Here is an 18,404-nt window from a genome sequence, read left to right as displayed (position 1 = left end):
CTATAAACAAGTCAGCAATGGTCATTTGTAATAACCAAAATGAAGAATGGCATTAAACTTAATTTCCCTTTTAAGTTAAGGGATCCATTTATATTATAAAGATAAATACAGTGGTTGCTTATTGTAATTCATAGTATATAACTGCTAATTCTATAAACGCATTACTAAATGGCTGCTATAACACAACAAAATAGCCCAGTGTCTCTAAGTTCAGAAGGGAATTTTGTTTTCAGAAGAACTGCTATCCAGTCCTCAACCTCCCCAAATTCTTGGTTGTAACCAGTGTAAGCCAAATGTGTAAATGAAACTGCAGCCAACTGCATAAATAAAACTCTTAAAGGTGGCATTTTAAACGGCTATTTATTGCTCCCAAATGCTGTGCAGTTAAAAATGAGCATTTGAGAATGGTTAACAGTGCGCTATTCAGTGGCAATACTGATGCACACAACTTTGGCCAGCGATCATACCTATTAAATACAGAAACCCTTTCTGTATCTATTTAACAATAACTTGATTGAAACAGGTCAAGAACAACGAACAGGTGCAGTCAGATTCTTCACAACAGTTTCAAGCAAGTGATTTGACACATATGGATCAGCTGGTGGCAGGTTATGGACCATGCTACTGTACAAAAGGCAGAAAAAAAAAATGCTTCCATGGGGTACACACGGAGCATAGTTAAGGCACTAGTGGGTAGTAAATGTTACACTGTTGCTAGTGCTAGCCTAATATTTGAGATTGATATGCTCAGCACCCCAAACGGTATCTTTGAGGTGGGTTGTAGCATTTCTGTGTCAAGGATCACTTAAGACCCTTTCAGTATCTTTAAAAGAAAGTGATATTACAAAAGGCAACAAAGTACCACGATAAAAAGAAGTAACCTGAAAAAAAAAACAAACAATATTAAACCTAAAAATATATATTGCTGTGTTAAAATGTTTGCAATGTCTAGTTGTGAGCCATGGAAAAGCCTGTCCATTATCATCATGCTGTACATAAGAGCTTTTGATCTGTGTGGAAAACTCTGTGTCTGTGTCTCTCTGTTGAGCTTGGACACACTTCCTGCTGAATCAGAGCTAGCGCTCTCCAAATAGCAAAGTACATGCTCCCTGCTAATTGGTGACCTTGAGCTGGACTTTGTAAGCGACATGTTGGAGAGAGACTACTGTTTCCACACAGAGTAAGGGATATTCTCTGAAGCAGGCTTTTTATTATTCACTTGACTATGCTGACTGTCCTTCTATAGCAGTTGGTCAACCAGGGTTCCTTCAGAGTTTGCTAGGAGTTCCTTGCAAAATTAGCACTTTGTGACTCAAGTCAGTTTACCAATAATCCTTTTGGCTTTTCTGTAATGGTGACATTCTTTCCAGTGGCCAGCAATGTAGGAGACATTCTTCCTACTGACCACCACGCACATGTACTGTAAGCTCTGGTTATAGTATTTATAGCAGGGGTTCCCTAAAGACCTCAAAGTTATTTCCAGGGCTTCCCCATTTAAAGGACAAAAAACGCTGTTCTATAGCATTGTGCTATCCATTAATGCTGTGTAAGGGTTACATTTTTACATGAAAATGATCAATAATTACAAAGTTGAATTTAAAATTTTGTGGTTTTTATTTGAAATTAGCTGACCATTAAATTAAAGGGGGACTTTTAGCATCTTGATTGCTTGGTCGCAGCTTAGTTATCAGTTAGTTATTTCCTAATGACTTATCAGACTACTACATGTACGTACCATCATATGTTCCGCTCTCCAGCAAAACTCCACTGTCTTCTAATGCTTTGAACTGTTCCACAGTAATAAAATTATAATCAACACCGGGGACTTCGCCATCTCTTGGCGATCGCGTTGTACCTAAAGTGAAACAAATACCATGAGTGTACAGGCTCAGACTGCTGAGTTAGGAATACTTAACCAACGACAAAAAAAAAAAAAAAAAAAATACACTTCAGATGAAATACTGGACCCTTGGGGTCTATGCAAATTAGAGTCCAGAATGCAAATCCAAATACAATTTGGATAACAAAAGTTCAAGAAATTTGAGAGAGTTCTTTGGTATGAATCTAGGGCAATGAATTATGTAGGAAAGAGGAATGCTAACAGACAAGTTTTTGTGAAGTCTGGGAGGCATGGTAAAGACTAAAGGGTATGATTTTCAGTTCAAGTTTTATATAAACTAAACACTAAATACCTTTAACAAAGTAGAATCAAAATTACATTTTTAAATCACATCTGAATAATTTTGTAAACCTCTTTGCTCCTTTTTTTTGCACCAATCTGTTAAATATATTCTAACAGTTTACTATGCTAAAAAAAACCTAGTTATATGTGCATGATGAAGCTCTGTGTACATGTGTCCATAAGAATATAAAACTACTACCAAGAACCAATGTTCCCAGCTCCCTGCTGGGCACCACTCTTCCTTATCACCACCCGCTGGGTGTCATCACTCCTTAACCCCCTGGTGGACATGGTTTGTTCTTTGCCATCCTCTGGTGGGCACTATTCTTTAAATGTACTCCACCCCACCTTGGATACTCTTGTTGCCCTCATGATGCAGGCCATTCCCCCTAATAACACTGGGTATTTTTTCCTTCCACTGACTATCAATTCCATGAATTGTTTCCCCTCGACTGATCACAAACTATGGGCTTTTTTGTTTGTTTCTGTTTTTCATTTCGTCACCCCAAACATTTTTTAATCCTCCGAGAACTGACACTGGTCATTTTTCCTCTCACTACACCAGCCAATTCCTATACCACTGATCCTAGGGCATTTTTTCTTTCTAGGAACTACTAACTTCAGATCATCCACCCAACCGATCACAGGTCTTTTTACCCAACTGAGATGGTTTTTTTCCTGACAAACCAGCAATGTAAGAGGCCCCATGATACATACTACTTGTATCCCAAGCATCCCTTCTTTCCCAACTTCCAAATTTGAAATGTGTCCCCTCATTCATGCATCTACTCAGAGCAAAGATATCTTCCTAAAACTGGAACACAGCAAGACCTGTACCCTACTCTTTTAGTTCTGAGGTTGAATGTACCAAGAAATGTGTAGAAAAATACAATAAAAAATGTATATTGAGTATGGACATCTATACTATACAATTAGGAAGATAAATAGCCTGATGTGTCTAGTTATAACTTAGGCTGGGTCTACATGGACGGTTTTAAAAACGCATATAAACGTTCCTACTATGTTTTTTTTACGTTTTTATGCACTTTTACAAGCGTTTTAAAGCTTTTATAAATGGCTATGACGCATTTACCGCGAATAGCTGCAATTTCACATAAGCGTTTATAAAAGGTTTACTTTTAACCCTTTCAGGGAATGAGTACATGGGTACATAAAACCCCTTACTTATTCCTTTAAAGTGTTAAAATATGTGTAAAAAATGGGACGAGGCTTTAATGTTAAATTATTTTATTAAATGTGTGTGTGTTTATGTAACTAAACTTTTTTTTTTTTTTTTTTTTTACAGGTTAAACCAATGACAGGATTATTCCTAAGGCTACATTCATTCAGGACATGAACACAGCCGTGGGACTCCTCCTGACAGTGAGGGATCCCTGGGCACTTGGGGTTAAATGAGGACAAGGCTCCCAAAATCACCTCTAGTGCTCTGTGATTAGCTGAGAAATAGGAAACCCTGATGACAGCTGAAGCATCATCAGGTTTTCCCTTTCCTCAGCCAATCAGGGAGCAGAGCAATCAGCGGAGCTCTGCTATGCGGACAGCTCCGCTCCCCTGATTGCTCCCCCAGCCCTAGAGGAGCTGTGACATGTGTTCTGTATCTGTAGCACATACTACAGCTCCTCTAGGGCTGTGGGAGCAATCAGGGGAGCGGAGCTGTCAGCATAGCAAAGGAAAGGGAAATCTTGATGATGCTTGAGCTGTCATCAGGTTTTCCTATTTCTCAGCCAATCACAGAGCACTAGAGATGAATGGGGACAAGTCTCCCCATTTAAGCCTAATGCTGATTGGATGGGAAACGGAAAACCTCCGCCAATCACAAAGCATGAGGTGAATGCCTTGAGGCCTTGTCCTCATTTAACCCCTAGTGCCTGGGTATCCCTCACTGTCAGGAGTCCCACAGCTGTGCTCATGTCATGAATGCAGCCATGGGAATCATTCTGTCATTGGGATAACCTGTATAAAAAAAAAAAAAGTTTAGTTACACACATACATTAAAATAAAATAATTAATTAATGTTAATTAAAAATTAACATTAAAGGGGTTTTATGTACCCATGTACTCATTCCCCAGGGTGCCCAGGGTGGGGTGGTGGAGATCTGAGAGTCTCCTTATTAAAGGGGGCTTCCAGATTCTAAAGTCCTGCTAAAAACCTTATTAAAGCCCCCATTGTTTTCAATAGAAGCTTTCATAAAAAGCTTAAAAACGCTTGTAAAAGCCTCCATTGAGTTCAATGGGAGCGCTTTCATGCGTTTTTCCGTGTTTACCTTGCGTTTTATTTTTTAAACGTGCAAGTAACATTTAAGATACAGCTCATAAACGTCACTGAAGGAAACGTCCTGGTGTATATTAGCTCATTGGAAATTGGAATGCATGGGGATTTCAAACATGGGCTTTAAACGCCTCAGGTTAAACGCTGGGGAAACAGTCCGTGTGGATCAAGCTTTAATGTATCATACATATTTATTAACTGCGGCTGGTAGGGCTGGATCAGTTGAGGACATCTGCCACCTATTTCAAAGTGCCAACAACGTTCTGGACATAAAATGATAATAAATATTGCAAACCAGCCTTCCAGACACTGCCAAAACAATCATCAGAAAGACAAGTGGGTAGATTTAGAAATTTGACAAATTAAGTTTACAAAATCCATGTCAACTTTCCTTTAGTAACAGAGTAAAGAGTACTTAGTAAAAAAAAAAAAAAAAACAGTGGAAGAGTATATAAACCTAACCTAAAAACAAAAAACGAGGTTCCATTGTCCACACATTACATTGCATTGTAAATAGCACTGTTCATAGTGTATTGGGCATTAGCTGATTGCTGTCTTTTTAGTCTTATTTCTTAGAGATCAGGCCCACGTCTACCATCTTTTTTTTTTTTTGAATTTTTCAACAGTGAAATAAATTACAGGTACAGTAACCCAAGTCTTCCTTCTATCTAACTAAATCACTCAAAAACACTAGATGACAACATTCTGGGAGTTTTTCTTTAATGTTTCTCCATGAATGAAATAACTCAGGGTTACCTAATAGACAGTAAACCACAAGCAAACACTGGGCACGGTTGAAATATGGGTCCAACTATCTGCTATCATAAGAACAATATTTGTGTGGCCCTGTAGCCTTGATGGTTGCCTGTGATTTTATAGCAGTAGTTTTTTTAAAAGACAATAGAAGAAAAGACGTCATGTAAAAAGACTATATATCATACCATTCTGAAAGGCAACACTTCTATCCTTTTTTTATAGTGCCAAGGTACTGGCCAATGAGGTAGCACACCATATTTATATATCCATAGTAATGTATGAGGGAGGTAGTGGCATCACTATTTGGAGCTTTGCTTTTTAGGACAGCCTTTGATTCCTCAAAAAAGCAACACAAAAGGGCCTAAAAGTTGCTGCAGGTATGTGCAGGAACCTCTAAATGCCTGGATTTTATTCCTGAAGATTGTTTTATGAAAGTCTCTTGAACCTTAACTTGGAACAAGCATAAATAATTTTTACTTTCATTTGCTAAAGACCTGGTGTTGCTTTCCAACCCATACACAAAAATTGTCTTATCATGTGATACTTATTAAAGAACATGCTGGTCCTGGTTAGTTAGCCCTTTCCCATTTCTATACTCCCCTCTTGCTAAAAAAAAATATCAGAAGAGACTAGGACCCTCTTAATATGTCTGCATGTTGAAAGACTGGCAACAATTAAACTCAGCCATTCTAATTTCCAACTCAAGTGCATTAATGGTAGCAGCAATAACTGAAATGATTTTTCAGTGTCTCACTGAATGGAGAGATGTTTTAGAATGTTGTAGTCATCACAGGATTTACAGCAAACTTGTATGTAATTATGATTTATACAACAGGAAACACAACTACTGTATACAAAATTTATAAAAATATGCATTTAAATACTATATAAAATGTCATACCTCACTAAACCTTTTTTTTATTTAAATAACTGCTGATCTGGCCAGCAAATCTTCTTCTCTGTACGGTGACAACACAATCCCTTCTTCAGTAAATAAATACAGTGTAGTATATAAATAAAGTGTTGTCATTCTGTGCAGCAACATTCTGACTTAGGATAATGAGAAAGGTTAGAAGCATCCCTGCTGCTAAAAATCCTCTACCTGCATGCCCATAAAAGCAGAACACATGTCTGCCACAGCTGGAACGTAGGATCACTGATGGTAAGCTGCATCTCTTTTTGTTATGCAAGGCACCCTTTTAGACCTATCTTCCCAGCTCCAATGGACTGAAGACCTTGGCCACTTCTGTAATTATGTCACCGTGGCATGTAGAGCTCCCAGATAAGAAATAGAAAAATTAAAAAAAAAAATGTCCTTAAAATAAATACTGTTTGCTAAAAAAAGTTAATCAAAGAAAGTAACTTTTTATATAATTTAGAATAAAATAAATAATAAAATATGTTTTCAAACAAGTAGACAAACTAACATTTTCTGAGTTTCTAACACACTACATGGGTAAAGTTTATTAACAGTCAGAGAAAACTGTGGTTAAAGAGCAGGCAAATTGAAATCACTAATACAACAAAACTCAAAACTTATGAAAAAAAAAAAAAATTAAACATGTCCAAGCAGATTACAACTGCTGTCAATTCAGCAGTCCGATCCCTACAGGACACATAACTCACTAATTCACTGGAGTTGCAGAGGCAAAGGGCATTTTTCACACTGGCTAAAAGAGAATATATTAACATAGCAAGATTTATACTGCCAGCATAAAAAGAGGAAATAAGAAAGGATGTTATAAATGATGAAATCTGCCTTGGGGATCAATATAGAGAGGAAGAAAATGTAAATCATAAAAATCAGAATAAAATGTGGCCAGGGATATACAGCATATTGAGGTTTCAACCAACTGCACCTCGCTGTAAGTATCACAACACTGAATCATTTCTAATCCATTGTCAAATAAAAAATAAACTTTATGCAAACAGTATAGTTTTTCTTTTGTTACCTAAATCAACCCCTCTCATTGTTTACAGAAGATGATACCAATTAGGACCTATTCAGGTTATAAACAATTTATCTGTGCATAATGAGTAAACACAATATCATGACTACACGAGACACATTATTTACTCAAATGGCCATCTTGTCTTTCAAATACCAGACAAAGGTAAAACCAGGCCATCTTTCACAGACCACACATCAAGGACACCTCCAACATTTATAGGTCATTGCCCTCTAAATACATCAGCAACTGGAGGAGTTGTTAGAGATCTAAAATACTTCAATTTGCATATCAGTAACAGGCATACAATTAGGATAAACTCTTATTAGTACTTTGGCTTTTTCTGCTTTTAGAGAGGTTTCAGTGCACAAAATAAGTATAAAACTTTATGACATTTAATTTCAAGACAACCTTTCTATTGAGCCCTAAAACATGCTATGCTTTAACCGTACGGAGCTTCATAAATGAAGGTGACATTTACATTAGAGGTGGGCCAGAAGTGACTCCACGCTCCCAGCTTGCTGTGTTTAGATGTTTCACAGTGCAAGAGCCTGAAAGTAAACAGCTTCTGTTGCAATCTCCTCCTATACACCCATAATACTTTTTGCAAACTAAAAAGCACATATAATAAAAATACAACAATTACCCAAAAACATGCTGATTTCTAACGGAAAAATTCTGAGTATTGGAACTGTCTTTGGGTTGGCAAAGACTAACTTTACATTATTATGTCATAATGCCTCAAGCCTAATATTGATGTTGGGAACACATGTTATAGATGCAAGGTCAATATATGGTATGAATTCATTGTTAGCCGAGCGAAAGATCTTTTGTGGCCAGATAGTTTTGTAAAACATTAACTGCTGTCCCTCATTTATATTGTATATGGGGGGGTAAGGCTGACAGTAGGGTTGATGCCAAAGTTTGATGGTAATGGGCAGACTTTAGATAAAAAAAAACCTTTTTAACAAGTTAAACAGATTCTACCATAAAGTCATGTCTCTAACCTTGCTGGAAACTATTCAGTGCATTGTGCACTTATGGCTGTGGCTTAATTTGATGAGCTACATTGTACATTATTACATAAAGGAAGGCAAAGCCATTATACTAATGGAAATGAGTCGTTCAAAAACATCCTGAAATGTGTCACTGTTTGAAAAATCTGATCATGTACTAACTCAATGTGAGAAAATCAGCTTAAGCACTGTTGAAAGGGAACATTAGAGGTAATCAGGAAATGTCATTCACACTTGTAATGATTTCTAGATTATGTTATGAAGTACTAGCTTAATACTGGTTTTTATTCCACATATTTAAAGGTGCAAAACAGAACAAGGTCATTACTGCTTCACATAATTAAAAATAATTTATATTTTAATGACAAACCTGGGAGGGGTTTCTCAATACTGACATTTCTTTAGTTTAGAAACAATATTATCAAATACACATTTTGGACATTTAAAGCAAAGAAATAGCAAAATATAATCATTCTTCTAGGTTTTCTGCATTGAGCGCCAGTGCACATTTTCCATACAAATGTGATGCAAAAACAACAACATGCATGTTAGACACAAAAAAGTCAACAGCGTTGATTGACACAAAGATCTATTCTTTTTTTCCATTTCTGAAGAGGTCAACATTTCTGGATCAGTAAAGTCAAAGGAGTTGAACTTAAAAAAAAAAACTTTTGGATTGTATTACTGTCTGTATATTACTGTCTTACAGCTACTTGTATTACTCCTGCAGTACTTTTGCACATAGTGTTGTCAACAAGAATTGCAACTACTAGGACATTTTCTACTCCTACTTAGTAGCACTGGATGACCCTGAGCTGTAGAGATATTTTTACAGTGAATGGGCAAGGAGTTGGAATAAATAGGTGACCCAAGGCACAACAAATGTAATTAATCTTGCAGTTAAAATAAACCTCCTTGATCAGAGGAATGAGTTGTTTGGAGGGGGTGTAACCTGTGCCTTTCACATGTCAAAGCATATGTGAATCCCTAAAATAGAAAAAAAGCTGCTGAGCTATGACTTGTTATCTTGGAAGAAGCTCTTCTTGCCATCTTTGCAAGGCATTCTGTACAGCTATTTCAACATTTACTAAACAATAACTTTTATTTTTAAAGACTCAATAGCAAAGTTTACGGTTACACAAAAAACAGGTTCTCACCTTCCATACACAGTGGAAGACCAATTTGACTGTCAACTGATCGCTAATAATAGGATACTGAAAGGATATGAATAAACAGCTGAGCTGTACATTGACTATATCTACAAGCATTATAGATAAGGGGGTGCACAACAAGTGGATCTACCGGTAGATCGCAAAGGCAACGCGAGTAGATTGCGGAGCCCTGCCTTTCAAATTAAACTCTACTGAGAACAGTCATTAAGTTTTTATTTTTATTCTAGTTGGTAGATCATTTTGACTTGGTCATATTAAAAGTAGCTCGCAAGCCAAAAAAGTGTGTGCACCCCTGCACTAGATGCTGTTACCTAAAACAGACAGTTTAAAGTGACAGTCGGCACTCTAATACACATCTCTTATTTAGAATTTCCAAATTGGGCTGAATTGTTTTAAAAAAGCAACTCAAAAGCTCTGAAAAAGCTTTGAAAACAAATTTGAAAACAAATACCTATACGGTATCTAAGTTACCTGGCAGTGAGACTGCAGTGTGACTAATGCCTACTTGTAACCAGAAACCATGCCCACAATCACACTTCTCACCTGTGAGCATCCACAAAGGGGCAGTATTATGCCATTGTGTACCATTCCGTACCACATATTCAAATGTTGGGTTAATAAGAAACAGCAGGGTGGTTGGTTGAATCACCCTTTCCACCACCAGTCTGAATTTACCCTAAGAACTAAGCTTAGGTGCCTATGTTATAAAGCTTGTAAAAGTTTATTCCTTTTTTTTTTTACCATCTGATTTTTACACCTATACCAGTATACCAGTGCTACTGAGCAGCATTCAGCTTAGGGGTACATAATACATAAAAAAAAAATAATAATAATAAATGTTTTAGCAACGAGAACAAAAAGTACTTACATGGTATTGTTCGTAAGTAGAGGTTATCTCTGATTACTTGCTGTAGCTTGTGATCTATGGATCCCTTCTGGAACTGTAGGCTGAGATAATGCCGGAGGTCTTTATTTATAACTTTACCTACAACACAAAAAGCAATGTCCATGAGACTATTTTTAGCAATATTGAACCATATTTTAAACTATGCATAGCTCTCTATGCTTTTAACCGTTTTGTTGTCAAAGCCATTATTTGCACAAATTAAAATGCACATTTTGTACATGAAAACGCACTTTAAATGTCAAAGCATTATACATTTTCTGAAAGAAGGGACCCTGTAGAATAAAAATGTCAGTTGCAATTTTTTTTATGTCACACAATATTAGCTGAACTGTTTATCAAACCCAAATTTTCAGAAAAAAACAACAATGATTAATTGTAGTGCACTGAAACACAATATAATCCCCAATTAGTTATAAAATATAAAATATGAAGTTGTGTTACTATTGGAGGAGGCTGTAACAGTCAGAAATTGTTTACATGCAGATGCTGCCATTACTGTAAGCCTTAGACTCCTTTTTCTTCCTTGCAGTTGCAATTCGCACAGTAAGCCACTCTCAGGAACATGGAAAACTGCTACTAGGTGCCCAGGAGCAGCATACTACACTGCAGGTTCTTCACATGGCCAGAAGTGTCCTGCTACTTCCAGGACCCGAGCGCACAATCTCACTGCAATGTAACAACGTGCCCAAAATGGTTCCCAACAGCCCCTATTCTGTTGAATAGGAGCACTTGGGAGGGTGTTGAGTTGATCCTGTGGTACAATGCTGTGGTCAAAGGGCCTTACAGAGGTAGCAATAAGAGGCTCCCTTTATATCACCCTGGGATTTTAAAAAAAAACTATTCCATTACATAGGCAAGAGTTCTGGCATGCCATTGCACTAGTTGTTTACTAGATACATTTACGGACGTGATACACTGGAATTATTTGGTTATAATGACATGTAAAATAGGGAAGAATGGAAGACTAATGCTATACAAAACAAAAATGCACACATGGGGGAACCACAAAGTCTACAAGTCTGAGGTAAAATAATTCAATACATACACGCATACTTTATTAAATTTGTCGGCTGTCATTTTAAATCTGCCAGGAATTTCAGCAACTGCAAATATAAAGCCACACAAGTAAAGTAATACTACACATATAAATAAAAGTACCAACATGTACTATTGCATTAAATATTCCTAGTATCAGGGAAAAACACAATATGTTCTGCATCCTCATAAACCCACATTCATATTTGGTTTATAAAACCACCAGGCCAAGATATCATTTCTATGCACTTTTAATAAACCATTACTAGCAGCTGAAAGAATCTACAGACAGCCAGAGTTTTCCCTGTAATTTTATTAACATTTTAAGTAGTCATTAGAGCAAGATGTCTGTGATTATTCTCCTTCTATGTAAGGTTTAATTTAGTTTTTAAGTGTGTCACCTTTAAAAAAAAAAAAAGGTGCAGCACTGCTCCTTTAGGCCGCGCCGATCAAGACTTAATGGTAGTGCAGAGCCTCCCGGGATACCTATGTCACGCATCTTGGGAGGCTCTGGCTGCTCCTTCTGTGCATGAGCAGAAGGGGCATGCTTCCTCTTAGGTGATAGAGATGCCGATCTCACACATGTGCAGTGAGACTGGGTTTCTTTTTTTTTCCCCTTCAGAACGGCTACATCACCCGGTCATGCACCTGCGCAGTGCGAGATCGGGTGATGAAAAAAAGAAGACCACGGAAGTTAAGATCTAAGATGGCGATGCCCAATGCAGAGGACGAAGAAGAATTCCAGGATGATAGGGAACAGGATCGTGGGAAGGACCAGCGCCATCAAGGGACCTGGGGGACTAAAGGTAAGTGTAATCTTTTTGTTTTTAGTTTAGTTCCGCTTTAAATGGACTTCTTAAGATATAGATGACATTGGCCATTCCAGTGCAGTGCATTAGAAAGCTTCAAAAAGTCAAACATTACAAGAATGAGTGCAGCTGAATGTGATTACTACTGGACATCAGAGAAAAATGTATGTGAAAATCCTCCAATGGGTCTACGTTTCCTATGACAACTATCTTAAGGTCATTCATTAACATAAAAGAACGACATAGGTAATGTTTGGAATATTATCTGCATATGTTTGTTTTCAGCCCGTTCAGTTCCTCCAATTGGATTACATTTAAAAAGGTATTCCCTGAAATGTAAGGTTTTTAATGTATGTTATGTTGGTATCAAACACACACAAACATTTATGTAAAGGGTCAGCAATCAACAAGATATGAAATACATAGGTATTTAAAACTCTTGCCCTGGCATATATCAACATACTGACCTCTGAATTTACAGGTACTGTGGAGCAATTCATTCTTATATTGTACAGTAGGGAAAACAGGGTAGGATGAGATTAAGCTCCAATGGCTTTTAATGATGAATTGCACCACAGTGTCTGCGGCTACAGAGTTCATTGAGGTTTAATGATAACTTACTGCTCAGTAAGAATATTTAAAAAAGCTAAATGCCCATAGCCTGATAGGGGTGCAGGTACATGAAGTCTTTATATCACTACAAAAAGGGAGTCAGAAATGGCAGTCTCTCACTACAGAATCCCTTTTAAGAGTCATAACATTCTCTTACGCAAAAAAAGGGGGGGTTGGTACAGACCATATGAGGGGAGAGCAATGGAGGGTATAAAAAGTTGCAAAACTTATTTTTTTTTTTTTTTTTAAAATAGGAGCTCAGACCACACACCACTAACTGATGAAGATATTAAGTAGATACTGAGCACAGGACTCCAAGAAACAAACCTAGTCTAGGTTTCTCCTCCTGTACCTAAAAAGGTGCCCTCATATACACATTTATGTTTAATACACTGTTGTCACTTGAATTGCTCTTCTTTTTACCAGATTTTCATGATAACAAATGTTCAATATCCTAAATGCAGGACGCGTCATGGGCACGTCTACGGCTATTTTCTACTGATCCAGGATAGCAAAAACGTGAATTCATCACACAGATCCATTGACAAGAATATACAGTTCTTTAAACCCACTGCTACAAAATCTGTACGTACTTCTAACATCCAGACTTCCAGCTATGAAATTCACAAAAGCAGGTGAGGTGTTACATTCACCCAAAACATAAGAAAATCAGTTGCTCTGTGTGATAAAGTCATGGCAAATAATAATGCTCAAATGCCAGACAATCTCTAGATAGACACAAAACAGCAGGACTGCAAGGTTATTCGCTTTTTAAGGTAATTTAGTCCATTTTAAAGCTTCCTTTTATATGTGATGTTGCCCTGCTTCCCTTTATAGAGATTTAATGCAAGATCTTCCTATTGTGTAAAATAAAGCCTCAAAACGTTTGCACTGAATATGGCTCAGCTCAAGCTTTATATATGGACCTATTTCTGGAACACAGGATTCCCAATGGGCTCCATTTGTCAGATAACATCAAGCAAGTGAACATTTGACAAACTTCCAGATAGCTGAATCATTTCGGAGTCTTTTGATGATGATCATGAATCAAGATTTGAAAGACATACTGAGAAACCAATTTATTCTGGAAGGTCCTAAGGTCCTAATTTAAGGAAATAGGAAGTATTTGCAAATGTATGATACATGATTACCAATATATTCTAAAGTACTTTATGCCCTGTTTTCCATAGTACCAGTGCCTAAACTCGTCATGGTATAATGAGAAAGGGGAATTTCTACAAGAGGTGATTAACACTTTTTTTTAATCCTTTGGTTACTATAAGCTAATAATGTCTAAATGTCCAGGCCAAATAAAGAAGCATCTGTTAACCTGACAATAACCTAATTTGCATGCCTATATTTTTAAGGACATGTTTGGCTTTTGATTTACACTTTTTGAATAAAAAACATGCTACAGGTAGTCCCTGGATTACATACAAGATAGGGACTGTAGGTTTGTTTTTAAATTGACTCGGTATGTGAGTCGGAACAGATACATTATTTTAATAAATGCAAGATGTTTGTGTCAACATATTATTAGGCAGCATGGTGTCTGTTACTGTAAAAAATCCTCACTGAGTTATTGACAAATAAAGGATTTTCTACAGTAACTGACACCATGCTGCCTAATAATATGTTGAGACAAACATCTTACTTGCATTTGTTAAAATAATAAAACTTTATGTAGCCTAGACATTCATTAACTTCTGGGGCAAGTTGTGCTTTGATATGTAAAAAGAAACAACTCTAGAGCTTGTCTTGGTCATTAAAGAGGTACAAGAGCTTGCAGAGTCGACCTTTCCCCCCTATCAAGCCCTCATCCTGCACAGAACAAAGAGGGAGTAGAAGGGAAGTCCGTTCTAATCTAGGAGATGTCCGTAAGTCGGATGTCCTTAAATGTCAAGAACTGTATTTTGTTTTTGTTCAGGGTATTAAAGGTTGACGATTGAGCTGACATAAAAATCTGCCAATGCCATCTGTAGGCTGAAGGTTTGTTTTGTAAATGAAGCCTCCAGCTTGAATGTAGTCACTGTGGTATAGTTGACATAACAATCCCATGATCAGAACCATTCGAAGCAACCCTGGTTCCAGATGGCCAGTAGAGACCAGAGCTGTCAATAACAGCTGAGATTAAGAGTCCACAACCTTGCAAAGTGGAGAGAGATGTTATGTCTAATGAAGGACATTGTGTTGTGGAACAATGGTGTGCAGATTGCAGGGTAAAAGGTAAATGAGCTGTTATTTTTTCATTTTACATTAACTAAAAATCAGGTTCCTTTTTTTTTTTTTTTTTAATGGGTGATAGAATAGGAAAGTTTGAAAACTTCTGTTAAAGATAATTTGATGTAAATTCCTGTTCTGGCTGACATCCATCTCATGGTTTTAAAGTTCAAACTTTTCCCCGTTCCATTGCTTTATATATTGTGTTAATAAATTTCTTAGTTCCTTTAAAGAGATATTCCCTTGTTCTCTGTTCAGTCTGACAAATGATGGTATAGACAGCAAAAACATCTGCCTAGGTATTCTAACCCTTATCCATAACAAAATAATCAGAGTTGGCGGCCTTATCATAGAACAACAACTTTGCAAGACTAACTAGAGGCAAATGTACACTGGGAAAGCCATACAAAATTAAATGTGCAATAATCTTTACACACTATAGACATCAATAAATTCAAGTGGAATAAGTACAGTTCATATTAAAAATAAATATGCAAGGAATGAGTCATGAGCGGTTAAGTAAAACATATACAACACCCATTCAGTATTGTTACCAAGTCTGTTCCACCCAAAAACAAAGCATATTATGAGAATCACATGGCTAGATGATTCATTTCAGTTGTCTGCAACCACTGACAGAGGTATCATTGTTAGGATTTAGAGCTGGCAAAATGTCCTATTTACAAGTCGCTTGTTCACGGTTTAATTCTTTTTGGTGGAAGATTTCCAAAAAGGCTCCTCTCATCACCAACAAGCTTTTACTCAACAAAATGAAAGACTAAGTTTTCTAATATAGGTAAGGATTAAAGATCCATTTATAAATTAGATCTATATTGACTAACAAAAGGTGAAGAATGCAATTGGGACAGAAGCAAAATACAATAAATAAAACAACTGTGTGCTAGGATTTGACAAACACACAAAAAAACTAGCACATCTATCAAGCCTACTAAAAAAGTTTGGTAAATTCCACCTTATACATTTTAATTCTATACTATATCAGTGATCTCCCCTGCCCCTTTTAGCTGGGTACACCCCCTGGCACATTTCAGTAAACAACCTGGCTGTTTTTGGGTGGTTACTGAACAGTTTGGTCACAATACAGGGGCTGCCACCCACCAAACATTTCTTCACACAAGTTTAAATAAACTTCTGGGTTAAGCACTGTTATAATAGAAATTCCCCTTGTTTTAGTCATCCTAGTATTCTAAATTTAAACAGAGCCATTATTCTTAATCCCTTAAATAAGGGGGTCAAACTCAAATACACAGAGGGACAGACTTTAAAACGTAGACAAAGTCGCAGGCCAACCTTGAAATTTATTGAAACAATTGGGAACATTTTTCCTTCTCATTAGATATAAACCCTTTTCATATGGAAACGAAAAGGTTTTGCTTCACATTCAATCTGAAACAAGCTTATAATAGAGAATTTATTAAAACTTAACTTTATTATAACTTATTAAAACTTTTTTTTTTATTTTATTTAAAAAAAAATTAATAAATATCAATGGTAACCTTTTTGCACAGGCTAACAATATTAATACCAATACTCTTCTATGAAAATCCAACCATTCAAGTCTATGCCATGGAGTAGCAAGAAAAGTACAGCTGAGGGGGAGTGCTGGAAATGCCAGACGCGGCCAATGCGGGGCTAAATCCTACGAGTGGCCTGTTACTGAAACTCCCTCTTTATTAAAATAGCACCGCTACTGAAATACCTGGCATTATTTGCGTCTATAAAACAGTCCGATGCAGGGCCACGCATAGGCAGAGAGGCCGCTGGTCTATATAACGCGAGTGATGTCAGGAACTGTAGTAGCGGCGCTATTTCAATGCCAGCTGCAGTTCATATTTAGGATTCCTTTAGGGGCCAAAAAAAAAGGACGTTGCAGGCCAGATTTGGCCCCCAGGCCAGAGTTTGACACCCCTGCCTTATATGATAGCCAGTTTACATTTTTTTTTTTAATACTGAAACCATTCAGGCCATAAGCAGCCTGAACCCAATGGATAAAAACCCAAGTGACGTCTGTAGTGCTGTAGCTGTGACTGTGCATGTGTTTTGGACCACTGGATATAGACCGGAGTGGTACAAGAGCTGCGTATAAAGTAAAACAGTAATATTTTAAAATGTATATGTTTATCTTCCTCCAACATTCTCTGTATGTAATCAACAGCTCGAGTTGGTCTTTAAGGTATAAAAGCTCTAGATGTTCAGTGGTCAATATCACTTCTGGCAGAAAGGAGCAACAATTGGGCTGTTCATAAAACACATTAGATCTCAGAAGGCCAAATGGGAAACAAAACTGATTAACCCATGTTACACTCATTCATCTGAATAAACATAATTTTCTATTATATTGATAGCTGGTCTATAATAATTAGCTACACATCCCAGAGATACTGTAGAACCACAAAAGAAAAGAGTATATGGGACTTTTAAGGCATTATCAGTGAAATCACAATGCAAATCACAATGCAAATCACAATGCGGTATATGCACAACAATCAGTAAAAAAACAGCTGTCAAAGTTTCTATGGCTCAGTACAACCTCTTAGTATGATTTCACCTTTAGTTGTCACCTGTGTTGGCTCTGTGTGTTTTGCACATTAAAAAATACTGCTTCATCAGAAGAGATGGGTGTAACATACACATAATTACATTTTGCCAGTCAAGCCAAGCTTGATCATCTCGCAACTGCAGAAACAAGGAAATAAAAGACACAAAAAAAGAAGAGATGGTGAGAAACTCAAACGAATCCAATATATTGGCGAGTATGGAGGAGCCTGTTTACACAGAGCCAACATGGGTGACAAATGAATGTGAAATCCTATTGAGAGGTCTCTCGCTATAGAAACTTTATTGCCAGCTGTTTTTGATACGGATGGTTGTGCATAAACCACATTGTCATTTGCAAAAAGATGTTTTTATCATGCAAATAATAAACTAGTTTATTTCTTAATTTTTGTTGTTAATGCTTTAATTCCCATATACTATTTCCTCTTGTGGTCCTTCAATTCTCTATCAAACAAAAGCTAAACTATGCTAAGAGTTCAACTTGAATGTAGAACTGAATTTTTGCCCCTAACATAAATTAATGGAAAAGGACCCCTTTCCACATTTTATGTAAGGTTCACATTACCAAATATAATCCAACAGCATAGATCTTTAGTACTCAACAAGACAGATAAGGCTCCAGAGGAAAGTGCGCTTCTAACATTAAGAGCTGGAGTGTCATTTGTATTCATTTGAGCTGACATGTTGTACTATTTGAAAAATAAATAGCTTTATGTAGAAAGAGCTTAATACAGCAAAAAGATGAAACAACTGTTTTGATCTTAAGACTCTTAAAATGGCTCCCATGACAATAACAAATGCCTTCAAAAAAGTACTTTGAACACTACGGTTTAAAACCATATAGCTATATGGAAGAAGTTATACTATTTGCTACAACAC

At 36.9% G+C, this 18,404-nt stretch overlaps 1 protein-coding gene across 1 annotated transcript in view; it reads right to left on the bottom strand.

The window, feature by feature from the left end:
• Window positions 1–18,404, bottom strand: part of MAGI3 (membrane associated guanylate kinase, WW and PDZ domain containing 3) — a 195,664-nt gene that overhangs the window by 80,384 nt on the left and 96,876 nt on the right. The window contains exons 2-3 of the mRNA XM_072413280.1: window positions 10,234–10,350; window positions 1,736–1,855 (exon numbers count right to left, since the gene is read on the bottom strand). Coding sequence (XP_072269381.1) covers window positions 1,736–1,855; window positions 10,234–10,350 — 237 coding nt within the window. The remainder of the gene's footprint in view (window positions 1–1,735; window positions 1,856–10,233; window positions 10,351–18,404) is intronic.

The sequence above is a fragment of the Pyxicephalus adspersus genome, chromosome 1 (assembly GCF_032062135.1).
Source record: "Pyxicephalus adspersus chromosome 1, UCB_Pads_2.0, whole genome shotgun sequence".
Lineage (NCBI taxonomy): Eukaryota > Metazoa > Chordata > Amphibia > Anura > Pyxicephalidae > Pyxicephalus > Pyxicephalus adspersus.
This window is presented reverse-complemented; position numbering and strand designations above follow the sequence as displayed.